At 44.8% G+C, this 26,744-nt stretch overlaps 1 protein-coding gene and 1 pseudogene across 2 annotated transcripts in view; both read right to left on the reverse strand.

Annotated features, from left to right (window-relative positions):
• Window positions 1-25,048, reverse strand: part of LOC126106518 (syndecan-like) — a 479,376-nt gene extending 454,328 nt beyond the window's left edge. For both annotated transcript variants that reach the window (XM_049912846.1, XM_049912845.1), the window contains exons 1-2: window positions 24,091-25,048; window positions 21,359-21,524 (exon numbers count right to left, since the gene is read on the reverse strand). In XM_049912846.1, the coding sequence (XP_049768803.1) occupies window positions 21,359-21,524; window positions 24,091-24,203 (279 nt within the window). In that variant the 5' untranslated portion in view covers window positions 24,204-25,048. The remainder of the gene's footprint in view (window positions 1-21,358; window positions 21,525-24,090) is intronic.
• LOC126106950 (5S ribosomal RNA) lies at window positions 7,729-7,846 on the reverse strand (annotated as a pseudogene).
• Window positions 25,049-26,744: the final 1,696 nt, after the last annotated feature.

Raw genomic sequence — 26,744 nt, forward strand, 5'->3', positions numbered from 1 at the left:
CTTCCCCTACAACTGCATTCCAGTCGCCCATGGCTATTAGATTTTCGTCCCCTTTACATACTGCATTACCCTTTCAATATCCTCATACACTTTCCTATCTGTTCATCTTCAGCTTGCGACGTCGGCATGTATACCTCTACTATCGTTGTCGGTGTTGGTCTTATGTCGATTCTGATTAGAACAACCCGGTCACTGAACTGTTCACGGTAACACACCCTCTGCCCTACCTTCCTATTCATAACGAATCCTACACCTACCATTTTCTGCTGCTGTTGATATTACCCGATACTCATCTGACCAGAAATCCTTGTCTTCCTTCCACTTCACTTCACTGACCCCTACTATATCTAGATTGAGCCTTTGCGTTACCCTTTTCAGATTTTCTAGTTTCCCTACCACGTTCAAGCTTCTGACATTCCACGCCCCGACTCGTAGAACGCTATCCTTTCGTTGATTATTCAATCTTTTTCTGTTGGTAACCTCCCCCTTGGCAGTCCCCTCCCGGAGATCCGAATGGGGGACTATTCCGGAATCTTTTGCCAATGGAGAGATCACCATGACACTTCTTCAATTACAGGCCACATGTCCTGTGGATACACGTTGTTGTTGTTGTTGTTGTGGTCTTCAGTCCTGAGACTGGTTTGATGCAGCTCTGCATGCTACTCTATCCTGTGCAAGCTTCTTCATCTCCCAGTACCTACTGCAACCTACATCCTTCTGAATCTGCTTAGTGTATTCATCTCTTGGTCTCCCCCTACGATTTTTACCCTCCACGCTGCCCTCCAATACTAAATTGGTGATCCCTTGATGCCTCAGAACATGTCCTACTAACCGATCCCTTCTTCTGGTCAAGTTGTGCCACAAACTTCTCTTCTCCCCAATCCTATTCAGTACCTCCTCATTAGTTATGTGATCTACCCATACACGTTCCGTGTCTTTAATGCATTGGTTTCCATTGCCTTCTGCATCCTCATGTCGTTGATCATTGCTGATTCATCCGCCATTAGCGGCAATTTCCCACCCCTAGGACAAGAGAGTGTCCTGAACCTCTATCCGCTCCTCCGCCCTCTTTGACAAGGCCGTTGGCAGAATGAGGCTGACTTCTTATGCCGGAAGTCTTCGGCCGCCAATGCTGATTATTTATCAAAATTTAGGCAATGGCGGGGGTCGGATCCGGGACCGAAGACGTCTTTTGATTATGAATCAAAGACGCTACCCCTAGATTTAGAACTACCTAAACCTAACCAACCTAAGGACATCACACACTTCCATGCCCGAGGCAGGAGTTGAACCTGCAACCGTAGCAGCAATACCGTTTCGGAAAGAAGCGCCTAGAACCGCTCGGCCGGCCGAGGGGGTCTGACAGCCGGTCAATTCCAGTCACTCCACCAGGCAGGAGGTACACGGCTCGTGTTGTCTGTAGTTCAACCATGCCTAGACGGTCAATACCGCGGTTCGATCGCGTCCGCATTGTTATTTTGAGCCAGGAAGGGCTCTCAATAATGGAAGTTTCGAGGTGTCTCGGAGTGAACCAGAGCGATGTTGTTCGGACATGGGGGAGATACAGAGAGATAGGAACTGTCGATGACATGCCTCTCTCAGGCCGCCCAAGGGCTACTACTGGAATGGATGACCGTTACGTACGGATTATGGCTCGGAGGAACCCAGCCAGTAACGCCACCATGTTGAATAACACTTTCCCTGCAGCCACAGGACGTCGTGTTACAATTCAAACTGTGCGCAATAGGCTGCATGATGCACAACTTCACTCCCGACGTGCATGGCTAGGTCCATCGTTGAGAATGGTAGTTATGCGGTCTAAGGCGTCTTGTCACGGTTCGCGCGGCTCCCCCCGTCGGGCATGGGTGTGTGTGTTGTCCTTAGCGTGGGCTAGTTTAAGTAGTGCGTAAACCTAGGGACCGATGACCTGAACAGTTTGGTCCCATAGTCATTACCACAAATTTCCAATTTCCGAGGTCCATCTTTGCAGCCACGGCACCATGCAGTGCGGTACAGATGGGCCCAACAACAAGCCGAATGGACCGCTCAGAATTGGCATCACGTTCTCTTTACCGATGAGTGTCGCATATGCCTTCAACCATACAGTAATCGGAGACGTGATTGGAGGCAACCCAGTGAGGCTGAACGCCTTAAACACACTGTCCAGCGACTGCAGCAAGGCGGAGGTTCCCTGCTGTTTCAGGGTGGCATTATGTGGGGCCGACGTACGCCGCTGTTGGCCATGGAAGGCGCCGTAACAGATGTACTATATGTGAACGCCGTCCTCCGATCGATAGTGCAACCATATCGGCAGCATACTGGCGAGGCATTCGTCTTCATGGACGACAATTCGCGCACCCATCGTGCACATCTTACGAATGACTTCCTTCAGGATTACGACATCGCTCGACTAGAGTGTCCAGCATGTTCTTCAGACATGAACCCTATCGAACATGCCTGGGATAGACTGAAAAGGGCTCTTTATGGACGTCGTGACAGACCAACAACTCTGAGACATCTACGCCGAATCTCCGTTGAGGAGTGGGACAATCTGGACCAATAGTGCCTTGATGATATTGTGGATAGCATGCCACGACGAATACAGGCATGTATCAATGCAAGAGGACGTGCTGCTGGGTATTATAGGTACCGGTGTGTACCAGCAATCTGGAGCACCACGTATGAAGGTCTCGCTGTATGGTGGTACAACATGTTATGTGTAGTTTTCATGAGCAATAAAAAGGGCGGAAATGATTTTTATGTTGATCTCTATTCCAATTTTCTGTACATGTTCCGGAACTCTCGGAACTGAGGTGACGCAAAACTTTTTTTGATGTGTGTATATGACATAAATTTGAACACAATACGTCTAACCGTTCTTAACCGTCGGACTTACCGGCAGATGGACAACAAAGTGACCCTGTAATGGTTCAGTTTTCACCGATTTAGGCATGGAAAGCTAAGAATGTGCCATACGCTAGTTTTATTAATTATTTGTTCGTGAATTTGCGAGGATGCGTATGTTTCAGGTTGCATTAGAACAATTTATTTATTTAATATCGGTTTCGGCCAACGACCAATTTTAGGCACGAAACATTGGCCAATACATGTCACATATCAATCACGTTGAACCATAAAATCGCTTTAGTTGCCAAGCTCATGAATAACAATACAGAAGATACGATGTGGGAAAATCATTGTTCTTCTGCGTTATTACTCATGAGCTTGAAAGCAAATAGGATTTCATGATTGAACATGATTGACGCCGGACTTTCATTGGCCTGTTTTTTGTACCAGATGACGGTAGTAAATAAATAAATCCTTTATAATGCAGCCTAATTCGTGAAATTTATTTGTGGCCTCGCAGAATTTGGTGAGCCGTATTCGGTGCACTGACGTACGGCGTGCGGTGATACTGGCAGATGTCGATATCTGATTCGCACACACACACACACACACACACACACGTGACGTGGTGAACATGTCCGACTATATACGCCGGCCGGCGCCAAACATTTCCCACGGAGGCGCAGAAGCGATAATTTGCCATCGCGGGTGGCAGTAACGCGATTAAAGCCCTGCTGTGCAACTAATTGCCTATTTATTTCAGTAAATCAGATTGATTTCGCAGTGCCAAATTAATTGTCTTGCCGAGGGTATAGCGCGCTCCCAAATTGGCACGTATCGCTCGCCGCGCTGCAGCCAAGTGCAGCGCCAGCCATGCGGAAACAATGGGTTCACAGTGTTATTGCTCTCGCGAATTGGCTTTCTGTTCACAGCGGTGCCTCGCAACACAACAGTTTCTTCGCTGTCTGTCGATTTCACTGCAAAACATTCCAATAAGTCACAGGGTTGTTCCAAAAAGATTCATTCGACTTCCTTCTCTGCTGTACATGAAAGAGGATGATATATTGTTGTAGATTTTAACTTACTCATCGAAAGTGGTGCAAAGGCTGCTCACTTTTGATGTAAGGGAACGTAAAATTGCACTGCACACAAAACGGAAAAAATGAATGCTGTGACTACAACATGAATAATTCACTATATAACGTGATTCAGCTGCCCATTCCTATGGGTTTTATGTAGCCCGCAACGTCTTAAAATAACCACTCGGAAGACTTTCAGATTCTCTTTTTGCTACGGTCAAACTGTTACTTCTACAGAAAAAGTCAGTGGGACCTTTCTATAGGAAATATTATGCAGTTAAATTTGCACCGTGAAACGTTTTCGCTGGAGTTATTCAAGAGAACGCGTTTGAAAGTCACTTTTGTACATTTTTCTTGACTAATTCGAAAACTAGGGCCTCTACCGAAAACGTATCCCAGTACAATATTTAAGTAACATTAAATTTATTACAAGAAAGTCCTGTTCATTACTTTTGTATAGCTAACAGTTTGCGTGTGTAAGTGGGCTGCTCTGTTTGGCAGCGCTGTGTAGCGCATTGCGTTGGATCTCTGACTGCGCTTTCTTTGTAAGAGACTCTTTGGCTGGTAGGACTCGTTGTTGGAAGTTAATCGCCAGTGGTGTTGGGCAGTTGGAAGTTAGTCGCCAGCAGTGATGGAAGTACTGTTGGGCAGTTGGAGGTGAACAGCCAGCAAAAAAATGGTTCAAATGGCTCTGAGAACTATGGGACTTAACATCTGAGGTCATCAGTCCCTAGAGAACTTAGAACTACTTCAACCTAACTAACCTAAGGACATCGCACACATCCATGCCCGAGGCAAGATTCGAACCTGCGACTGTAGCGGTCGCGAGGTTCCAGACTGAAGCGCCTAGAACCGCTCGGCCACTCCGTCCGGCGAACAGCCAGCAGTGGTGGATGTTAAATGTGAGAAGTTAGCATCGATGCAGGGCAGAGGTCTGAAGTGTTAGCGTAGGCTAACGATCGGGAAGTATTCGACTTGCAGTTTGAAAATTATTCATGATTATATATCTTTGTACTGGATGACAATGACGACTTATATTCGTGTTTGAACTGGATGTCACACTACTAAGGTAAAAATACATCACTCGCTGTATTGCAGTAGTTCGCGGATTGGCCGGCCGATGTGGCCGAGCGGTTCTAGGCGCTACAGTCTGGAACCGCGCGACCGCTACGGTCGCAGATTCGAATCCTGTCTCGGGCATGGATATGTGTGATGTCCTTAGGGTAGTTAGGTTTAAGTAGTTCTAAGTTCTAGGGGACTGATGACCTCAGCAGTTAAGTCCCATAGTGCTCAGAGCCATTTGCACGATTTTTTGTTCGCGTATTGAAGATTTTTGTAAGGTAAGTGCTCAATGAAATGTGTAGGTTATTGTTAAGATTTCTTTATAGTCAGGGCCATTCTTTTGAACCAATTATTTGAAGTCACGTTGTATTTTTTATTTTATTTTTTTATTTTTTGCAGCAAAAAGAGTTCTGTCACATCACAGACGACTTTCGTCAATTGGGACTTTAATTTGTTGACATTAAATATTTTGGAACCATTACTGACGCACAGATTTTACGATAACTTTTCAATAATGTATATTTTGCTAGTAATGAAACAGTTCCTTGTTTATTCCTTGTAGTTATCACAAAAATGCAGTGTGTCTACTGGCTGCCGAAAAAAGAACATTTTCATTACACCAGACACACCTGATAAAAATTAATGCATTCAGGAACTTCACAGTAATTAATGGTATTATTTAAATCGAACTGGAAGGGAATAAGAAATTGTCGTGGTCATTGTTCTGCATACTGTGCTACATACCACAAAAACCTAGACATATTCGTAAAATATGGTAATGCTTACTGACAATGCAGAAATGACTGAATTTTTACAATATTGTTTCGCTGATAAACTTGAAATGACTAGCTATCATAAATTATATTGTCTGACAGTTCAAATGGCTCTGAGCACTATGGAACTTAAAATCTACGGTCATCAGTCCCCTATCTGACAGTTATCAGTAAAATGATTTACATTGTAGAAACATTTTTTTATCGTGAAGCTCAACCATACCATAGTTCTGGATGGAATCCAAGTAATATAACAGCCCTTTCGCCATCCTCCTAAACACAGAGCTATTATTATGTCCAGGTCAAGAATCCAACAAAACCAATGCAGATGTCTTGGTAAAAAGGTGTTAAAAACTATTCTCCCCCATTTTTCCAGATTTTTTTATGTCGATTACAAGACTTTTACTAGTGAACAGTCCTTTTTTTTAAATTTTTGGTCCTAATTTCCCTCGATGTTCCTTAAGTCTGAGAAATTTGCGGAAACAGTAATCTATTGATACTTATCACTGGCATTATTGTATGCGAATGTGTCGTAGCATTCATCCACTTCAAAGCGGATGTGTCTTTGTTTATTCGAAACGCTTCACGGTGTTCTTACTCTAAACCTGACTGGCTTTATGCACGACATTTGCACGACATTTTAGGTAGGAGGTAACAAGAACCTTTGTCTTCCGTCAGCTGTGAATTTCTCTATGGTACTGCCTATTAATAACATCTCGTCTAAAAATTTACTTGAAGTAAACTTCGTAATTACGCGATTTCCATGTGCATATAATTTCCTGAATCTGTTTGATTATGTCGAAGAAACCTGGAAATCAATAATGTTAAAGTGACTTGTAATTTAGAGGACCGAGTCCCACAGATATCATGAACAGCTTTAAATCTGTATTACAATTTTTCGTACACACTTTTGCGAGTTTCATTTCAGTGCATATTTCGTACTTCGTGGAAATCTTTCTTCCATTTATGGAGTTCACGTTCAGACTTAACGAGACGAAACCGCTTTTGCATTGTGCTTAACTATAAGATTCTTCTCCTTGCTTCATTTAACCAGAAGATTTACAGACTTTTTCGTCGCTGAAAGCTATTACTATAGTGTTTTCTTTGGGCTGGGAATGTACTGTATTTGTGTTCTGTTCTTTAACCAGAACAACAGTCATCAATCGAACCACAATTTACGGATTCGTCAGAAATATTTCCTGTTCCTTCTAATGTTTCTACAAATTCTAATGAAAGTCGACATCATTGGGACGAATGTCCGAGTAGCTGACTACTAAATAACATATATAGGTCTTCAGAAGAAATAGGTGACTGTGTACCACATTCTTCATATTTCATCTCTACAAGGTTGAAAACATAAATTGGATTCCACATTACTGTGAAACTCCGCAGCCTGCACAAAGACAGATGCTATTGGCAAGCATATACAAAGAAGACACAAAGAAAATTAGTTTTATCTCCACTATTAACACTTAGTGGCATCGTAAAGGCAAATACTAATTATTGAAACTAAACTAAACTCCTCCCGAACAGGTCAAGAAGACCCAAAGGTACCACCGAGCGAGGTGGGGCAGTGGTTAGACACTGGACTCGCATTCGGGAGGACGACGGTTCAATCCCGCGTTCGGCCATCCTGATTTAGGTTTTCCGTGATTTCCCTAAATCATTCCAGGCAAATGCCGGGATGGTTCCTCTGAAAGGGCACGGCCGACTTCCTTCCCTAATCCGATGAGACCGATGACCACGCTGTCTGGTCTCCTTCCCCAACCAACCAACCAACCAACCCAAAGGTACCGACTGGCCGCCGTGTCATCCTCAGCCCACAGGCGTCACTGGATGCGGATGTGGAGGAGCGTGTGGTCACCACACCGCTCTCCCGGCCGTCTCTCAGTTTCCGAGACCGTAGCCGCTACTTCTCAGTCAAGTAGCTCCTCAGTTTGCTTCGCAAGGGCTGAGTGCACCCCGCTTGCCAACAGCGCTCGGCAGACCGGATGGTCACCCATCCAAGTGCTAGCCCAGCCCGACAGCGCTTAACTTCGGTGATCTGACGGGAACCGGTGTTGCCACTGCGGCAAGGCCGTTGGCAATACTAATTGTTATGGATATTAAATGAGTGAATAGGAACTGTGAACTGTGAACAATTGTGTATCAACGGAAACTGGAATTCACTTTACAAATAGACGATCACGTTGTGCCATGTCATCTGTTTGCCAACGTGCAGTCCACCAAAGTTGCGCGTGCGCCGTCTGCTGCAGATGTACATTCCTCCAGCTACCTGGCGAGCAACGAATTTGGCAATTTTCAACAATTTTTAAGTACTGGGGCAGTGTGCCTTAGCAGGTAAAATTTTGACGTAGTATTTATTTTGGTGTCTAAAAAATTTCAAAGCTTGTTTCGACATGTCTGATTGGACCATTCCCTTGTCAGGCAACTCACACATACAGTGCGATTTTGATAAATGGCGGCCGGCCGCTATGGTCGAGCGGTTCTGGGCGCTTCAGTCCGGAACCGCGCTGCTGCTACGGTCGCAGGTTCTAATCCTGCCTCGGGGATGGATGTGTGTGATGTCCTTAGGTTAGTTAGGTTTAAGAAGTTCTAAGTCCAGGGGACTGATGACCTCAGATGTTTAAGTCCCATAGTGCTCAGAGCCATTTGAATTTGATAAATGGCGACAAGCTGTAAGAAGCGGTCCCTGAACGGATAAGGGGCAAAGGAAGGTCATACGGACATATGGTCAGAGATTCATTCCAACGAAGGTACGCTCTCTCGAAGGTGACGATGAAAGCTCTTTGTCAGTGACTTCGGTTTAGGCACCAGGCAGGCGGTCTGCCAGCTTAGAATCATCCAGATGACAGTGTGGAACATCCTCCACGCCAACTGCCGCTGTCCGTATCAGTTACAACGCGTGCAGGCACGCCTTATTACCTGCGGACTTGCCACAGCAGTGGCGGTTTATTCGCTGGTTGGTTGCACAGGCCACCATAGTTGTTACGATTTCTGCTATTTATACTATTGACAGATGAGGCTACCTTTACGAGTGACCATGTTTCCTTCAAAAACGAGACTGTGGGCTATGGAGAATCCCCACGGGGATTAATGGCGGGTCGCCTCGTGAGGCCGATCAGTCGTCCTTCCACAGCGTCTCACAGATGAGGCACACCGAGCGAGGTGGCGCAGTGGTAAGACACTGGACTTGCATTCGGGAGGACGACGGTTCAATCCCCCGTCCGGCCATCCTGATTTAGGTTTTCCGTGATTTCCCTAAATCGCTCCAGGCAAATGCTGGGATGGTTCCTTTGAAAGGGCACGGCCAACTTCCTTCCCCATCCTTCCCTAATCCGATGAGACCGATGACCTCGCTGTTTGGTCTCTTCCCCCCAAACAAACCAAAGATGAGGCACATCTGCGCTTCCTGTCTCCCCTGCTTGAATATGTGCCTCTGGTGGCATGAAGGTTACTATGGCCACTACACGAGGGTTCTCCAACTACGGTTATCGATAAAATATCGATATACCGACGTACCGATATACGATATCTGTCTAAAAAGTACCCGACCTTCGATTTTCCCGCGCAAAATAGAGACGATAGCGCGACGCCACTGTACACAGTAAAGGAAGAGACCTTTATGCGCATGCGTGAATTTCGTCCCCGCCTTCCAGCACGTCAGTCGCTGCCTGTAGGTCTCTGAGTGAGGAGCTACACAGCGTGTTCGTCGGATTACCGATTCTCTGAAGTCGACTGCACGTGTTGAGCAAAGACACTGCATCAAATTTTGTCAAAAGCTTCTCAAAGCGAAACAATTCGTAAGATTCAGCATGTGTTTGGAGCAGATGCGATGGGTGTAACACAAATTAAGGAGTGGTTCAACCGATTCAAAAATGGCCGCGCATCAGCGGAGAGTGACCAGCGTTCTGGCAGGCCCCAAACTGCTCGGGGCGCAGTCGTTGTTGAGAGGGCGCAAAATTTGGCGATGGCCCACCGTACGGGAGATTGCCCAAGAGGTTGTAGTGAGTAAAGATTCTGCAGATGCAATTTTGCGTGACGATTTGAACATGTACCGAGTGGCTGCGAAATTCGTGCCAAAGATGTTGTCGCCGAACAAAAGACCTCCGTTTTGCCGTTGCACAGGACCTTCTGGACATCACCAACACTGATCCTGGGTTTCTGAACACCGTGATAACTGAAGATAAGTCATGGGTGTACGGGTACGACCCAGAAACAAAAAGACAGTCGTCGCAATGGAAGCATCCCGAGTCTCCAAGGCCGAAGAAAGTGCGGCAGGTGCGAAGCAAAATCAAGGCGATGCTGTCTTCTTTGATGTCCGTGGAATTGTGCATCCCGAATACGCACCGGAAGGACAAACAGTGACAAAGGAGTACTATCAAGGTGTTCTCCAGCGACTCCGTGACGCTGTTCGGCGCAAAAGACCACACATGTGGACGGCGAAAAACTGGCAACTGCATCGCGACAACGCCCCTGCACTTTCATCCCACTTGATCCAAAATTTCTTGGCCAAACATGGAATTACAGCCGTTCGACAACCTCCCTGCTGTCCAGACATGGCTCCTTGCGACTTCTGGATGTTTCCATAATTGAAGACGCCACTGAAAGGATCCCGTTTTGAGAGTTTTTTTTTTTTTCATCAGTCTACTGACTGGTTTGGTGCGGCCCGCCACGAATTCCTTTCCTGTGCTAACCTCTTCATCTCAGAGTAGCACTTGCAACCTACGTCCTCAATTATTTGCTTGACGTATTCCAGTCTCTGTCTTCCTCTACAGTATTTGCCCTCTACAGCTCCCTCTAGTACCATGGAAGTCATTCCCTCATGTCTTAGCAGATGTCCTATCATCCTGTCCCTTCTCCTTATCAGTGTTTTCCACGTATTCCTTTCCTCTCCGATTCTGCGTAGAACCTCCTCATTCCTTACCTTATCAGTCCACCTAATTTTCAACATTCGTCTATAGCACCACATCTCAAATGCTTCGATTCTCTTCGTTCCGGTTTTCCCACAGTCCATGTTTCACTACCATACAATGTTGTACTCCAGACGTACATCCTCAGAAATTTCTTCCTCAAATTTAGGCCGGTATTTGATATTAGTAGACTTCTCTTGGCCAGAAATGCCTTTTTTGCCGTAGCGAGTCTGCTTTTGATGTCATCCTTGCTCCGTCCGTCATTGGTTATTTTACTGCCTAGGTAGCAGAATTCCTTAACTTCATTGACTTCGTGACCATCAATCCTGATGTTAAGTTTCTCGCTGTTCTCATTTCTACTACTTCTCATTACCTTCGTCTTTCTCCGATTTACTCTCAAACCATACTCATTAGACTGTTCATTCCGTTCAGCAGACGGTTGTTGTCTTGCAAACGCCCCCATCTGTTGACTCAGAGATCGAGACGTGGCTGCACGATCCGTTACAGCCGTGCGGATAAGATGCCTCTCATCTCGACTGCTAGTGATACGAGGCCGTTGGGATCCAGCATGGCATTCCGTATTACCCTCCTGAACCCACCGATTCACTTTCACTCAGGATAGCAATGTCATCAGCGAATCGTATCATTGATATCCTTTCACCTTGTATTTTAATTTTGAGAGTAGAGAAGAGATTATGCGGAACACTACGACGGAGCTGAACACCATTCCAAATGAAGACTCCAGAACTGTTCCCAGTAGCGGAAGGATCGGTGGGCTAAGTGTGTGCAAGCAGAAGGGGCCTAGTTTGAACGGGATTAGGGACCCAACCCCGTCAGGTATTCCAAATATTTTTTCTGGCCAAAGGTGGGACACATTTTAGACATGCCTCGTATGTTCCATTATCGATACGTGTTGCAATATTTCTACCAGACATACATCGATGATTAGATATCATAATAGCTATATCGAGTGCCAATGTTTTTATTTCACGTTATATTTTTTCACATTTTTTCGGTACATATCTGAAGTTATTGGTTTCAAATTGGAGTAGGACATAATTTTACGTTCACTGCGTGAAGGAGTCTTATTACGTTTTGAACTTTCATCATGTCTTTCACTTTTGACTGTGTGAAGCACAAAGGAAGTAGTAGTCCGCCTACACTGGAGAGGTGGGAGGGGGGGTTATGAATGGAATAACAAGATTCACGATGTGAAGAAATAGCACACTAGTGACCTTAGTAAACAAGTCTTAACGCAACTAGTGTGCTATTTTTTCACATCGGCTTTCTTCAAAAGCAGTTGCGGAAAATAATGAACAGATATCTAAATGACAAGATTGATCTTTGCGGTGAGCTGAGACGTGTGAGAGGAAATGCTGACGTAATCTGTGCTCGGCGCTACCTACAGAAACTGCAACGTTCAGCAGTTTTGACACTAGCACTGCCAGGTCACTGGCGTTAACAGAAATGAAGAAGTAGGGAAGTCGACACGAAGCGTGTAAGTAGGCTGTTTAGGTTTTTTTAATGGTAACGCCACGTTGCGCTCTGTATGAAAATCACTGGCTGTGCTGTGTGCTGCCTGTGGCTAGTTTGCATTGTTGTCTGCCATTGTAGTGTTGGGCAGCTGGATGTGAACAGCGCGTAGCGTTGCGCAGTTGGAGGTGAGCCGCCAGCAGTGGTGGATGTGAGGAGAGAAATGGCGGAGTTTTGAAATTTGTAAGACTGGATGTCATGAACTGCTATATATATATATATATATATATATATATATATATATATATATATATATATATTATGACTTTTGATGACTATTAAGGTAAATACATTGTTTGTTCTCTATTAAAATCTTTCATTTGCTAACTATACCTATTAGTAGTTAGTCCCTTCCGTAGTTTGAATCTTTTATTTAGCTGGCAGTAGTAGCGCTCGCTGTATTGCTGTAGCTTGAGTAACGAAGATTTTTGTGAGGTAAGTGATTTGTGAAAGGTATAGGTTGATGTTAGTCAGGGCCATTCTTTTGTAGGGATTTTTGAAAGTCAGATTGCGTTGCGCTAAAAATATTGTGTGTCAGTTTAAGCACAGTCATGTATAATTTTTCTAAGGGGACGTTTCAAGCGTTCCGGACAAATCCGATATGTGACGAAGCCGAACGTCGCAGCCATTGGACATCTTTTATTGTGCCAGTTACGTACAGTTACAATTGTTAGCAAAGTTTATCGCCATACGTGAATGTGTATCGTTCTCCTTTCAATTCTTGGTCTAAGGACAGGCAAGCTGCTAGCTTGTTGATGTACAGAATATCTAATAATAAACAATATTTATGCAGCTCTAAAACTGGAAGCAAATAAAAATGGTTCAAATGGCTCTGAGCACTATGGGACTCAACATCTGAGGTCATAAGTCCCCTAGAACTTAGAACTACTTAAACCTAACTAACCTAAGGACATCACACACATCCATGCCCGAGGCAGGATTCGAACCTGCGACCGTAGCAGTCCCGCGGTTCCGGACTGCAGCGCCAGAACCGGTAGACCACCGCGGCCGGCCAAAACTGGAAGCATATTTACAATTTATATTTGCTGCCGATATTTTTATAGGCAGCTCCGTCGATATATCGATATAACGATACTGTGTCTCGATATAGCGAGTGTAGATACCTATTTAATATCGATATTTTTAAATATATCTGCACTCCTAGCTCCAGCTCACTGCCCTTTAGAGTGCAGAGCCAGAACAATAGTACAGACACAACATTCCCTCTTGCCTGATGTGTTCTCGTTTGTACTCTCAATCATTAAAACCTACACTGTCAAAGATCTTATATCAATTGAAACTATATGGTTCCTGAGACCTTTTAAGGTCTCAAACATCTATGATGAATGTATGCAGACAGCCGCAATGAATGAAAATTTGTACCTAGGCCGATATTCGAACCCAAGTCTCCTACTCGCACGGCAGATGCGCTAACCACTATGCGACCCTTGCATAGTGCTTTAGCACAACGGCATGGACTACCCTACCACCCCTTTCTCTTCAATCCGAACTCTCATCCACTCCGTAGCCTCCACTTTCAAGTGGGTGTACTTCCCTTGGAGTTGGTTGGAGCGCTCTGCCCATAATGATCAAAACGTTTTCAATTGGGGAGAGATCTGTCGAACTTGCTGGCCAATAGCGTTTCGCAAGCAGTAGAAACTGTCGTCGTATGTGGGCGGGTATTATCTTTAAGCCCAAGATGGACTGCCATGAAGGGCAAGAAACAGGGCGTAGAATATCGTCGACGTACCGCTGCGCGGTAAGAATCCCGCGGATGACAACTAAAGAGGTCCTGCTATGAAAAGAAATAGTATCCACACCATCGCTCCTGGTTGTCGGGCTGTATGGTGGCCGGCACCCAAGTTGGTATCCGACCACTGTCCAGCAGTCTCCAGACACGTCTTCTGCCTGGAATCTCACTGACTGGAACAGGCCTTCATTGATGAGTCCCGTTTAAAAATGAGGCCCAATAACCAGCGAACACATATCTGGAGACACCCCAGACAGAGGCTGGATACCAACCTGATCCTCGCCCGCCATAGTGCCCGAAAACCAGGAAAGATGGTATTCGGTCCCATTTCTTTTCATAGCAGGACCACCTTTGGTTGTCATCGTTACGACACAGCGGTACGTCGACGGTATTCCATGCCCCGTCTTGTTGCACGCCATTCTGGGCTTACGTTTGAGCAAGATAATGCCCGCCGGCAGATGGCGAGGTTTTGTACTACTTGTCTTCGTCCTTGATGAATCCTAGCTTGACCAGCAACGCCGGATCTCTCCCCAGTTGAGCAAGTTGGTGCTTTATGGGCAGGGACCTCCAGCCAGCTCGGGATTTTGACAATCTAATGCGACAATTAAACAGAAGGCACGACATCCCTCAACATCCAACAACAGTATCAATCAGTGCCAAGAGGAATAACAGCTTGCAGAAGGGCTAGATGTGGACCAACGAGTTACTGACTTCCTCAATTTGTGACATTCTTTCTCTTGAACGAATCATCCAATTTTTCCGAAATTATAATTATTCGTTAGTCTGTACGAGTTAACCACATCTACACATTTCCGTCTCATTTGGATAATTCTTTCGTGAAGCCTTTTTCTTATCTTAGAGTGCATTAATATGATAAATGTTAACTAGTAAGTGTGCCTATTAATGTTATCGCTCCCACTACCATCCAGTATGTTTATCGATCAGTTATGACAAGAGACGTCTCGACCTGGCACACTAGTTGGAACCATAAATCGAACTCGACCAAATTCTATGATGATCTTCCCATACTGTGCCTCGATCGGACGTTGTCAAACCACCGTTCCGGTCACCGTATTCAGGGACACTGATATACAACTGAAATTGCTATAATGTAAAACCCACAATGGTCTCAATAGAGAGATTGGAGCCGCAACTATGCCATGTCAAGATTCCCAAGCCACAACTAATTATAATACAAACGCCGATACTTCCAGAAGAACCAACACCAATCTTGCTTCCACCGACACGTCCACAAACGCCTACACGGCGCGCGGAAAAGTAATTTCTCCCAATTTTTTAAATTCTGTTCTCGACATCGGATGAAGTGTTACATGTGCGTATTATGCGGTCGACTTTCCCCGAAGCTGACGCAAATTGCAACCCTCTGCCGCACCTAACTGTAGGGTGTAACATGACTTTTTGTAAAGTGGCTATGTCGGTGCGTGAGAAACAGTGTGCTCTAATAGGGTTTCTACCCGCAGAAAACATGCCTCCAATTGCAGTCCATGGAAGAATGAAAGCTGTGCATACTGATGATTGTAAGACACCAGTAACATGAGACGTTGGGCTGTTCGTGCTCGTAACGAAGGAGACGGTGGTGCTAACCTCAACAAAATTGTATGCATAGTGGGTTTCTCAATTTCACTCCTGACATGAAACAAACCAGACTGGACATTTGTCAATAGTTTCTTTTGCGTTTTGAGCGTGGTGGGTTCCTTAATAACGTTGTGACAGGTGACGAAAGCTGGGTGCATCATTTTGACCCTGAAAAACCCACAGCATATTTTCATACGCTTATGTCGTATGGTAATTCTTCGGATTCAAAAAGGGTATTTTTGGCTCAAAAACGGGCTGTTCGAGCTATATGTGGTGTAAGTTCGAGAACCTCTTGTCGACCCCTATTCAAAAATCTGGGAATTCTGACATTGCCCTCACAGTATATATTTTCTTTAACGTCGTTTGTTGTTAGCAATATTAGCCTATTCCCAAGAGTTAGCAGCTTTCACTCAGTTAATACTAGGCAGAAATCAAATCTGCATGTAGAATGCACTTCCTTGACTCGTGTGCAGAAAGGAGTGCAGTATTCTGCTGCATCCATTTTCAATAAGCTACCACAAGAACTCAAAAATCTTAGCAGTAGCCCAAACTCTTTTAAGTCTAAACTGAAGAGTTTCCTCATGGCTCACTCCTTCTATTCTGTCGAGGAGCTCCTGGAAGAGCTAAAAAATTAAGCAAATTCCAGTGTTACATTGTTGATTTTCTTCATTTAAACTTACGACTTGTCATCTGAATATGTTTTTTTTATATTTCATTTTATCTGTTTCTAATATCGTGTTATAATTTCATGTATTGACTCGTTCCATGACCATGGAGACTTCTCCTTAATTTGGTCCCACGGAACAATAAATAAATTAAAAAAAATAAAAAATAAAATAAAACAAGGAAGTGCCATTGGAGTTCCGCCACAAAGATTCACCGACGCCAAAAAAAGCTCAAGTAGGTAAAGTCATGTTCGTAGTGTGCTAGGATGTTCACGGTGCGATGCATTTGGAATTCGTATCTAAACCCGTCACCATAAATTCTGCAAGGTACTGTCACATTCTCAGAAAACTGAAAGCACGACTTCGAAGAGCTCGTCCACACATGGCGCACCCTCTCCTTCACCGTGACAATGTCAGACCACACACGAGCGCTGCGACATCTGCAACAATCTGACGCCTTGAGTTCACTGCCGTCGATCACCCTCCAAATAGTCCCGACTAAGTCGCATCCGATTTTAATCTGTTTTCAAAACTTAACCCTTTGAGTCCCAGTAGAATCTACCTGTAACCAAAGTACTAGTGCCTTTTGCATGACACGGCCGACGCTATTGCAAGACAGAGACGTCTAACGGTACGCTCACCCGTTGCTACAAATGTAGTGCATAACAGCGGTGCCTTACAGCGTCAACAGCAACAGTCGGCACGTATTTGCCACGTGACCATAGGAGATTACTTAACGTGTGGTTGTTGTGTAGTTGGTTGGTTTCGGGGGAGCGGACTATCGGATTAAAGAGGGATGGAGAAAGATATCGGCCGTAAGAGTTTGTCTTACTTTAATATCTTTTAAGATTTAAGATTGATTGTTTTTCAGCTCAGCACGACCTGATACATTAATGTGTCCGCGCACGGCTGCGCACGGTACCAATATGTTCCAAAAAACTGCGCACGAAATGGCGATTTTTCACTGGTCATATCTCGGGGTCCATTGATCACCGAGATAAAGAGTCACATGTTTTGAATAGCTCTTAGCCTAGCGATTATCTGTATACCTATCAGAAGAACGGGCATACTGTAGCATTCCTACAGCACAGGGTCAAAATTTAAATATTACACAGTTCCTCCTTCCCAAGAAAATCGAGAAAATTGGTCAGTTCTCATGCATTAGGTGTGGTCTACAGTAAGCGTTAGGCGGCCTGTAAAAGCCTCATGGCAAATCATCGAAATTTTTACCATATGAACTTAAGGTGGTGTTATCGGGGACTGTCGAAACCTTTCGATATAATAATCCATTATTGGTATCCAGCGGTTCAGAGTTACTGTACTTGTGCAGAAAACTATAAAAACCGGTTTTTACCAATTTTTGCACCGTGGTCCGCAATTATCTAAATAACTTACCATACCAAATGGCTCAAATCTTAACTGTACATTCCTCAGACCGCCATTTTTCCGTTTTTGAATATCTTTATTTGTTTCCAAGATACACCCTAAGAATCATATTTATTGGCTACGAAAAGTACCAATTCTGTGGATGGCCGCTTTTATAATTTCTACTCATGGCAAATTTTCGAAATTTTTACGATGTCTTCTCAAGATGATGTTCTCGGAGAACCGTGAATTTTTTTTAATCTCATTATCCGTTACCGGGACGCAGAGGTTCAAAGTTACCGTGCTGATGTGCGTAAAATATGAATGTAATGTTCGGTCTTTTCAACGTCAATGAACTTCAACAACAGCCGTATACTGTAATATACTTTATTTTATTCTGAAAGCAAACAGTTTCGTCAATTCATTTTGCCATCTTCAGGCCCCATACGCTTTTATCCAAATATAAGAACATATCGTTTATTTGGATAAAAGCGTATGGGGCCTGAACATGGCAAAATGAATAGCCGAAAATGGTTGCATTCAAAATAAAATAAAATATCTTAAAGTGTACCGCTGTTGGTGAAGGTTCTTGACATTGAAAAGTACTTACCAGCCGTGATGGGCCAACAGAGATTTAGTATTCGGTCTGTTGCATAAATGTAGTTTTAGCTGTTGTAGTGAATACATGCCAAGGGTTCTTTTGTAACTACAAGGGTCCTGATGTCAGCAAATTATGTTCATTGTCAGCACTGCTTCACCAATAAATATGACACGGTATTTGTGTATAATGGACACTTTACGCCTGTGCACGCTATCTTGACCTGGAAATTACTCGATACCGCAACCTGTCTGGGTAAAAACCCTAGAAAAAGTGATTTTGTGATATGAAATTCTTTTTACTTACAAATCATACACCGCATTTTTTGGTGTACTGCAAGTGTAACCTAAAAACGGACATTCTTCAGTAAAATAGTGTAAAGTGAATTTGCATCAGATGGGAGCCTAATATAGGCTACATATCTCAAGGTATATAAATGTATCGAAATATATTTTTAAAAAATGTGAAAACTTTGGTGACCTATAGAATTAGTTTTATGTTGGTGTAAGCTGCACACCATGCTATGGCAGGTAAAAGAAGGGAACCAGCTGAGAAATCCTCCTGTTAGAGTACGAAAAAGGCGAACATTCTTCTCTTTAAAACACTCTGACAGAAAATTGGGGAACCAGGTGCCTCCATTCTCATTTCGCCTCTCTTATACGAACATATTCGTCCTTTTTGTGTTGAACGAGAGAAAATGGCAGTGGGAGAGGAAGAGAGAAGACAGTCATGGTGGGATAGCCGCTACGGTCGCAGGTTCGAATCCTGCCTCGGGCATGGATGTGTGTGATGTCCTTAGGTTAGTTAGGTTTAATTAGTTCTAAGTTCTAGGCGACTGATGACCTTAGCAGTTAAGTCGCATAGTGCTCAGAGCCAATCAGTCATGGTGGAAGAGAAAGAGAGATGGATGAAGACAACTGCAATGGAAGTCAGACAGGAGATAGTGATGGCCAGTGAGAGAGAGTGGCAGTAAAGGAGAAAGAGATTGGTAGAGATAGCAGCAGTGGGAACAACAAGAGAGGAGGCAATGGGAATGGAAAAGAGAGAGACCACACATAGGTTGGACCATCCCAAAGTATTTGTGCTGCCGTGGTATGGTAAAGACAGTAGCAGTAGGAACGAAAAACAAACGGAGATGTGTAGGTCAGACGAGACAGTGGCAGTGGAATACACAGTAAATCAATCAGAGGAAAAGGAGACAGGGGAGAGAGAGGTATCTAGGCAGTTGCAGTGAGAGGGAGATGTTGAGTATTAAGGCGAAGCTAAGAAGAAAGACTGGGTAAAAGGATTTAGAATGTTCTGCGTTATAAGGTCGCGAATACTTTCTGGGCTGAAAGCGGAGTGGGGGTTGAGTCAGCTTGTTCTCCAATTTTCTGTGAGAGTCTTTAAAAGAAAGCCATGTTCACCATTTTTGTCAGAGGTGTGCGTTACTCTGCTGGTAAACGAAGCAAACTAGTTTTCTGGAAGGGCTTTTTCGAGTGTGTGAAATGCAGTAGATACACTACCGGCCATTAAAATTGCTACACCACGAAGATGACGTGCTACAGACGCGAAATTTAACCGACAGGAAGAAGATGGTGTGATATGCAAATGATTAGCTTTTAAGAGCATTCACACAAGGTTGGCGCTGGTGGCGACACGTACAGTGTGCTGAGATGAAGTAAGTTTTCAACGGATTTATTATACACAAACGGCCGGCCGGAGTGGCCGTGCGGTTCTAGGTGCTACAGTCTGGAACCGAGCTACCGCTATGGTCACAGGTTCGAATCCTGCCTCGGGCATGGATGTGTGTGATGTCCTTAGGTTAGTTACGTTTAATTAGTTCTAAGTTCTGATGACCTCAGACGATGGGTCGCATAGTGCTCAGAGCCATTTGAACTATTTGAACCATACACAAACAACAGTTGAACGGCGTTGCCTGGTGAAACGTTGATGTGATGCCTCGTGTAAGGAGGAGAAATGCATACCATCACGTTTCCGACTTTGATAAAGATCGGATTGTAGCCTATCGCGATTGCGATTTATCGTACCGCGACATTGCCGCTCGCGTTGATCGAGATCAAATGAGTGTTAGCAGAATATGGAATCGGTGGTTCAGGGGGCTAATACGGAACGCCGTGCTGGATCCCAACGGCCTCGTATCACTAGCAGTCGAGATGAGAGGCATCTTATCCGCATGGCTGTAACGGATCGTGCAGCCACGTCTCGATCCCTGAGTCAACAGATGGGGACGTTTGCAAGACAACAACCATCTGCACGAACAGTTCGACGACGTTTGCAGCAGCATGGACTATCAGCTCGGAGACAGTGGCTGCGGTTACCCTTGACGCTGCATCACAGACAGGAGCACTTGCGATGGTGTACATAACGACGAACCTGTGTGCACGTATGGCAAAACGTCATTTTTTCGGATGAATCCAGTTCTGTTTACAGCATCACGGTGGTCGCATCCGTGTTTGGCGACATCGCGGTGAACGCACATTGGAAGTTTGTATACGTCATCGCCATACTGCGGTATCAACCGGCGTGATGGTATGGGGTGCCATTGGTTACACGTCTCGGTCTCCTCTTGTTCGCACAGACGGCATTTTGAACAGTGGACGTTACATTTCAGATGAGTTACGACCCGTGGCTCTACCTTCCATTAGATTCCTGCGAAACCCTAAATTTCAGCAGGATAATGCACGACCGCATGTTGAAGGCCCTGTACGGGCCTTTCCGGATACAGAAAATGTTCGACTGCTGCCCTGGCCAGCGCATTCTCCAGATCTCTCACCAATAGAAAACGTCTGGTCAATGGTGGCCGAGCAATTGGCTTGTCACAATACGCCAGTCACTACTATTGATGAAATGTGGTATCGTGTTGAAGCCGCATGGGCAGCTGTACCTGTACACGCCATCCAAGCTCTGCTTGACTCAATGCCCAGGCGTATCAAGGCCGTTATTACGGCCAGAGGTGGTTGTCCTGGGTACTGATTTCTAAGGATCTATGAACCCAAATTGCGTGAAACTGTAATCAGATGTCAGTTGTAGTATAATATATTTGGCCAATGAATATCCGTTTACCATCTGCATTTCTTCTTCGTGTAGCAATTTTAATGGCCAGTAGTGTATATAGTATGTACCCCACCACTTGACAGCTCTGTCGTGTTGCAGAAGCAGCAGCTGGTCGGGTACCTGTGGCGGGTGGTGGTGCCTGGTGAGAGGCCGGTGGGCGGCGCCGTGCGGCCGGGGGATCATGAGCGGCACCAGCACCGCCGTCGTGACGGCGCCCGCCGCCAGCACCAGCGCCACGCCCAGCACCAGCGCCAGCTTCAGACGGCCGCCGCCCGCCTTCCGCGTCCTGCGAACCCACACCCGGCGTATCACCGTCTGCGGAGGGTGCTCCATCGTACACTTCTGCACTATCTCAACAAAACTATGAGAACACCATTATGTAACGAGACATTTACACTAAAGCGCTAAAGAAACTGGTATAGGCATGCGTATTCAAATACAGAGATACGTAAACAAACAGACTACTGCAGGGCTTCCCAACGTGTGGTCCGCGGACCCCTTAGGGGTCCGCCGGCTCTTTCTAGGGGGTCCGCGGCCACCCTTCACCGTTGTTGTTGTTGTGGTCTTCAGTCCTGAGACTGGTTAGATGCAGCTCTCCATGCTACTCTATCTTGTACAAGCTTCATCTCCCAGTACCTACTGCATCCTACATCCTTCTGAATTTGCTTAGTGTATTCATCTCTTGGTCTCCCTCTACAATTTTTACCCTCCACACTGTCCTCCAATACTAAATTGGTGATCCCTTGATGCCTCAACACATGTCCTACCAACCGATCCCTTCTTCTAGTGAAGTTGTGCCACAAACTTCTCTTCTCCCCAATCCTATTCTATATTTCCTCATTAGTTATGTGATCTACCCATCTAATCTTCAGCATTCTTCTGTAGCACCGCATTTCCAAAGCTTCTATTCTCTTCTTGTCCAAACTATTACAGCTTACCTGAAGAAACTTGCGGGCTTCTCCCTCGCCTAACTGAGGCTACTACCAAAGCCGGAGACATTGTTAGGGGGTATCAGGGAAAGCGTGGCAAATAAATAACTTTTGACGACTAGAACGGCAGGCCGAGTGAATTAGTAATGTCACCATGTAACTGCACCTGAGAAGATATGTAATGAGCGTCAGCTGCGTCGCTTTGTGAGGGTTGCGAAGGACCCTGGAGAAAACCGTACGTTCTAGTGAGACAACATTAATAACACATGACAAAGACTGGAACGAGAGTTATTTTTGGCTCATGCGTGACCGGATGGAATTTTCTGCTTTCGCATATGACAGCGGTCTGATTTTACATCGAACAGAAATACGAGGGAAACCACACAGACCATCAGTGTTCTGATAAACACGTTTGACCGCACCAAGCGAGGAGTGTGTGACGTAACAAGGCGAGGCTTTCGTCAGACGACGTGTCGATGTGTACGTGCAGTGTGACAATTAGCGACGACATGATGGTTTTCTGATTTACGAAAGATTGGTGGCTTCCCGACATTTACACGTTCTTGGAGAGAGAGGGTATGACCCTAGAAAATGTGCTATCTTTATCTGGGGATGAGAAAAACCAGGCCTTTCCGAACCATGTGAGCTGTGGGAATTAAAAAACGGTGTAAAATGGAGTGGTGGAATTATATATTGATCACATGAGTTGTGATACTTGACGGAGGCAAAAACGGTAAATTTATGATAAAGTTGAGATGGAAATATTGGTTATCAGATCTCTCTAACGCTATCACTGGTTCCAGCGCCAGGGCAAATATAAAAAAAAAAATATTTCATTACCATACTATGAAACTTATTGAAGTTAATAAACTGATACGACGCTCAGTGATGTGTCAACAGATTAATCTCCGATATTCACTCATATTATTCACATGTTTGTTTAGCTACCTGTAGCCTGTCAAAATTACCATATTTCATTACCTTTGGGAAGCTTCATTATTAACAGAATTTGAAGACAGGCAGCATGCACTAGTATTAACAGAGTGATATTAAAATAAGTGTAAATGTTCTTACGTTAATTACGTTCAAAATCAGATGACGCTAATGGATATTATTAATATCACCACTTATAGAAGAACAAGAAATGCTACGTCTTTTCTGAGTTCATAATAGGAAAGAACAGGGGACCTTGCCATGAAGAAGACTTTCTATTTATGTCAAGAAAAAATTAAAATGTGTTTGAGTCTGATATATCAGAGGACAGTGTCGGTTGGAGACCCATAATGAGGGGGGGGGGGGTAATGCCAAGACGCGAGAGTGTCACGTTGATAAAGTATTTGTCGTGAGAAATTGTGAATTCAGGAAGAAGTTTTGGAGGGACTATGGCGTTTCGTATGTAAGTCGCGATACTTCAAGTTTTGAAGGAGATTGGAGTGTGAACGATTCTGGAGGTATGGTAAACTCCCGAATCAAATTTTCACTCTGCAGTGGAATGTGCGCTGGTATGAAGTATAGCAGATTAAAACTGTATGCCGGACCGAGACTCGAACTCGGGACCTTTGCCTCGCGGGCAAGTGCTTTACCAAACGAGCTACCCACGACCCGTCCTTACAGGTTTAATTCCGCTAGCGCCTCCTCTCCTACCTTCCATACTTCACTGAATCTCTCCTGCGGATCATGCAGAACTAGCACTACTGGAAGAATGGAAATTGCGGAGACATGGCTTAGCCACAGCCTGGGGGATGTTTCCAGAATGAAATTTTCACTCTGCACTGGAGTGTGCGCTGGTATTAAACTTCCTAGCGGATTAAAACTGTGTGCTGGACCGAGACTAACTGGAGGAAAGGTCACTAGTTCGAGTCTCGGTCCGGCACACAGCTCTTATCAGCCAGGAAGTTTCATGCGGTAAACTTGTTGACTTACCTTCGTCCGGCTGGTCCAGCACCGGAGGCCGCGCCGGCGTTGCCCAGGTCATCCTGCTGTGGCAGGATGGTGTACTGCAGAGAGTTCTCTCCGTGGCGCACTGTGCGGTACATGCCGCTCACTTGCTGGAAGGACGAGACGGCTGCCGAGGAAGAAGCAGAGGGCCCCTGGTGGCGGGCGAAGCCCAGAGATGCCAGCAGCGAAGTCCGCCGGGTCTTGCGTCGCACGCTCTGCTGATGCGCCTGGCGAGCCTCGGGGGGGTCAGCCAGACTGGACGCTCATCCACTGGAGGACCGGGCTGGAGGCTGGAGTCTCAGGCCGACGAGACCGCTGGGGAGACGACTGTCTGGAACTGCCAGCAAAGTACTGCGCTAACCAGCAGCCTAGGGCTTCCACCAGATTACTGGCCAAGCATTCACTTGGAGGTTCCAGAAGGTCACCAGATCACTGGGGAATCAGTCAACCTGGAGCTTCCAGCTGGTCACCAGATTACTGGGCTAACCGACAACCAGACCACCGATGAACTGGCAGGATGCCAGCAGGCCAAGTTACTCGTCTGCCGCAGATTCACCTGTTGCCAAAACTACTGTATCGTGCTCGAATCTACTCAGGCCAATCTCTCTATATAGCTGGGCACAATCAATCTTCTCCTTACTGCTCACCACTTGTCCATTCCTGCAACTAGGCAGAGGATGAACGGAAGACTTCTAGAGAAGAAATTCACCAGACTGTTTCCGTACTTCCTAATATGACGTGGGATTGTAGGAACGTGGAACACGGTATCTGCCAACTGCGAGCACTATGCTCTAGTGGTATATTAACAACAGACACTGTTCCAGGAGAGTGTAATGTGCTTTTGGTGGTCACCAAATCGCAGATGAGGCCCAGTGAATGTTCAGATCCTCTTTGACCAGTGCATCAGAACTTGCTCTGTACTGGACCGTATTTTCTGAGCAACTGATAACTGGAAAACAAGCAGATGGCAAATGATTGTGCACAGCGAATATTCTTGTGAAGGCAGTAACCAGAAGTTTTATCTTATCTGAAAAACACGACTTCCTGTATTTTTGTCTTCACATCTGTCTTTTCAAGACCAGGATACCTTCCCCAGGATGTTAGGCGCAAATATAAACCTCAGATGGAGAGACCTGTTAGATGGAGGTTGAGCTGTGACAGAACTACCACTACTGCTAGCAGATGGTCCAACACTACTGTTTATATACGACGATCGATGAAAACGCTTCAGATCTGAAACGTTTCGGGAAGGCAGTGGGATGCCTCTTCAGGAGCCGACGTTCCTGTCGGCCGATTCGTCTAGAACTGCTTCCTCTTGCTCCATCTGCTGCTTCTCATCCTGCAACAAAAGAGAGGGTAGCTGTCATCCACAAGACTTAACAAATCTATACTAGGTGGGAAGATAATTCCAAGGGACACCTGCCAAAGAATATACCAGGAAATAATGGGAAGGGTACAAGTAAAACCCTGGTACCACGACAATCTAACACGGACAGTAGCAATGCCAAATAAAATTTTCGTTGTAAACTGCTTCAAGCGGACTGTAAGATTAGTGTGTTGGATATGTATCCGATGCAGGTGAATAGTAGGCCTGTTATTTATATCGGTCTTTAGAATGGTTTTTACAAAAGGGAGAGTACGTAGAGCAATAAACAGAAGCAAGAAATTCGAAACATCACATCACACAGTGTAACACCCCAAGAAACCCGAAAGCCCAAATTAGAATGTCATGATAATTTAAAGTAGGGAACAGTGTTATCCTAACAGCTACGACAACTTTGACAATAATATAACACTTTAAAGTTTTGATGAACACCAATTCCAATAATTACTGAGTATGACATGATAGAAAGCTAGAAAGAAAGAAAGGTTATTTTAATTAGCTATCAAACATCTTAGTAATAACTGCAAATCAGTACGACGAAAATTAAGTCCAAAGTAATATGTCGGTCAGAGATAACATTTATTGTGAAAGAGAGTTGTAAACGCGGCTAAAAGGAAATTCAATGCGTCTACAATGTTCGATCATGGAAACGTTAGTCGCTTGCTAGCTTCCTTGCTATCAAGTCGAGAGAGATCACCGTTTATATACTACAAACGGAACGCTACGAGATTGTTTCTATTCAAAAAAAAGTAATACTGTGTGACAGAGATGCGCGGACTTTGTTCTCAGTTATTCTGACTTGAGAACTTGAACTGAAGTGATATTTTGATAGTGTACGACGAGTTAATGAACTTTAATTATTAGAGATATTATTGTTGGACTCAACCTTCACCAAAGTGAACAGTTAGAACGAAGAATGGACATAGTATCGAAGACTGTAATACCTGATTAGCCTGGAGTAGGAAACATTTATACGAACACACGAAGATAATACAAATACGCCAATTGTAAAAGTTGTCGTAATTGTCACGATCACCGAATTGGAAAGAATCGTAATTGATCTGATCCATCGGTGTGCGTGTGGTGTGATGATTATAAACTAACTGCTAAGAAGGAACAATAAAATTTATCGTCAGTAATGGAAATCTCACGTCTTGGCTCCATCATTAATTGAACTGTGTGATAGTTCATGATCAAAATTAATTAACTGTGAACATTTTAACTGAAAGAGTGACTTGATGAACATTGAGCATTG

Source organism: Schistocerca cancellata, chromosome 10 (assembly GCF_023864275.1).
Source record: "Schistocerca cancellata isolate TAMUIC-IGC-003103 chromosome 10, iqSchCanc2.1, whole genome shotgun sequence".
In the NCBI taxonomy this organism is placed as follows: Eukaryota; Metazoa; Arthropoda; class Insecta; order Orthoptera; family Acrididae; genus Schistocerca; species Schistocerca cancellata.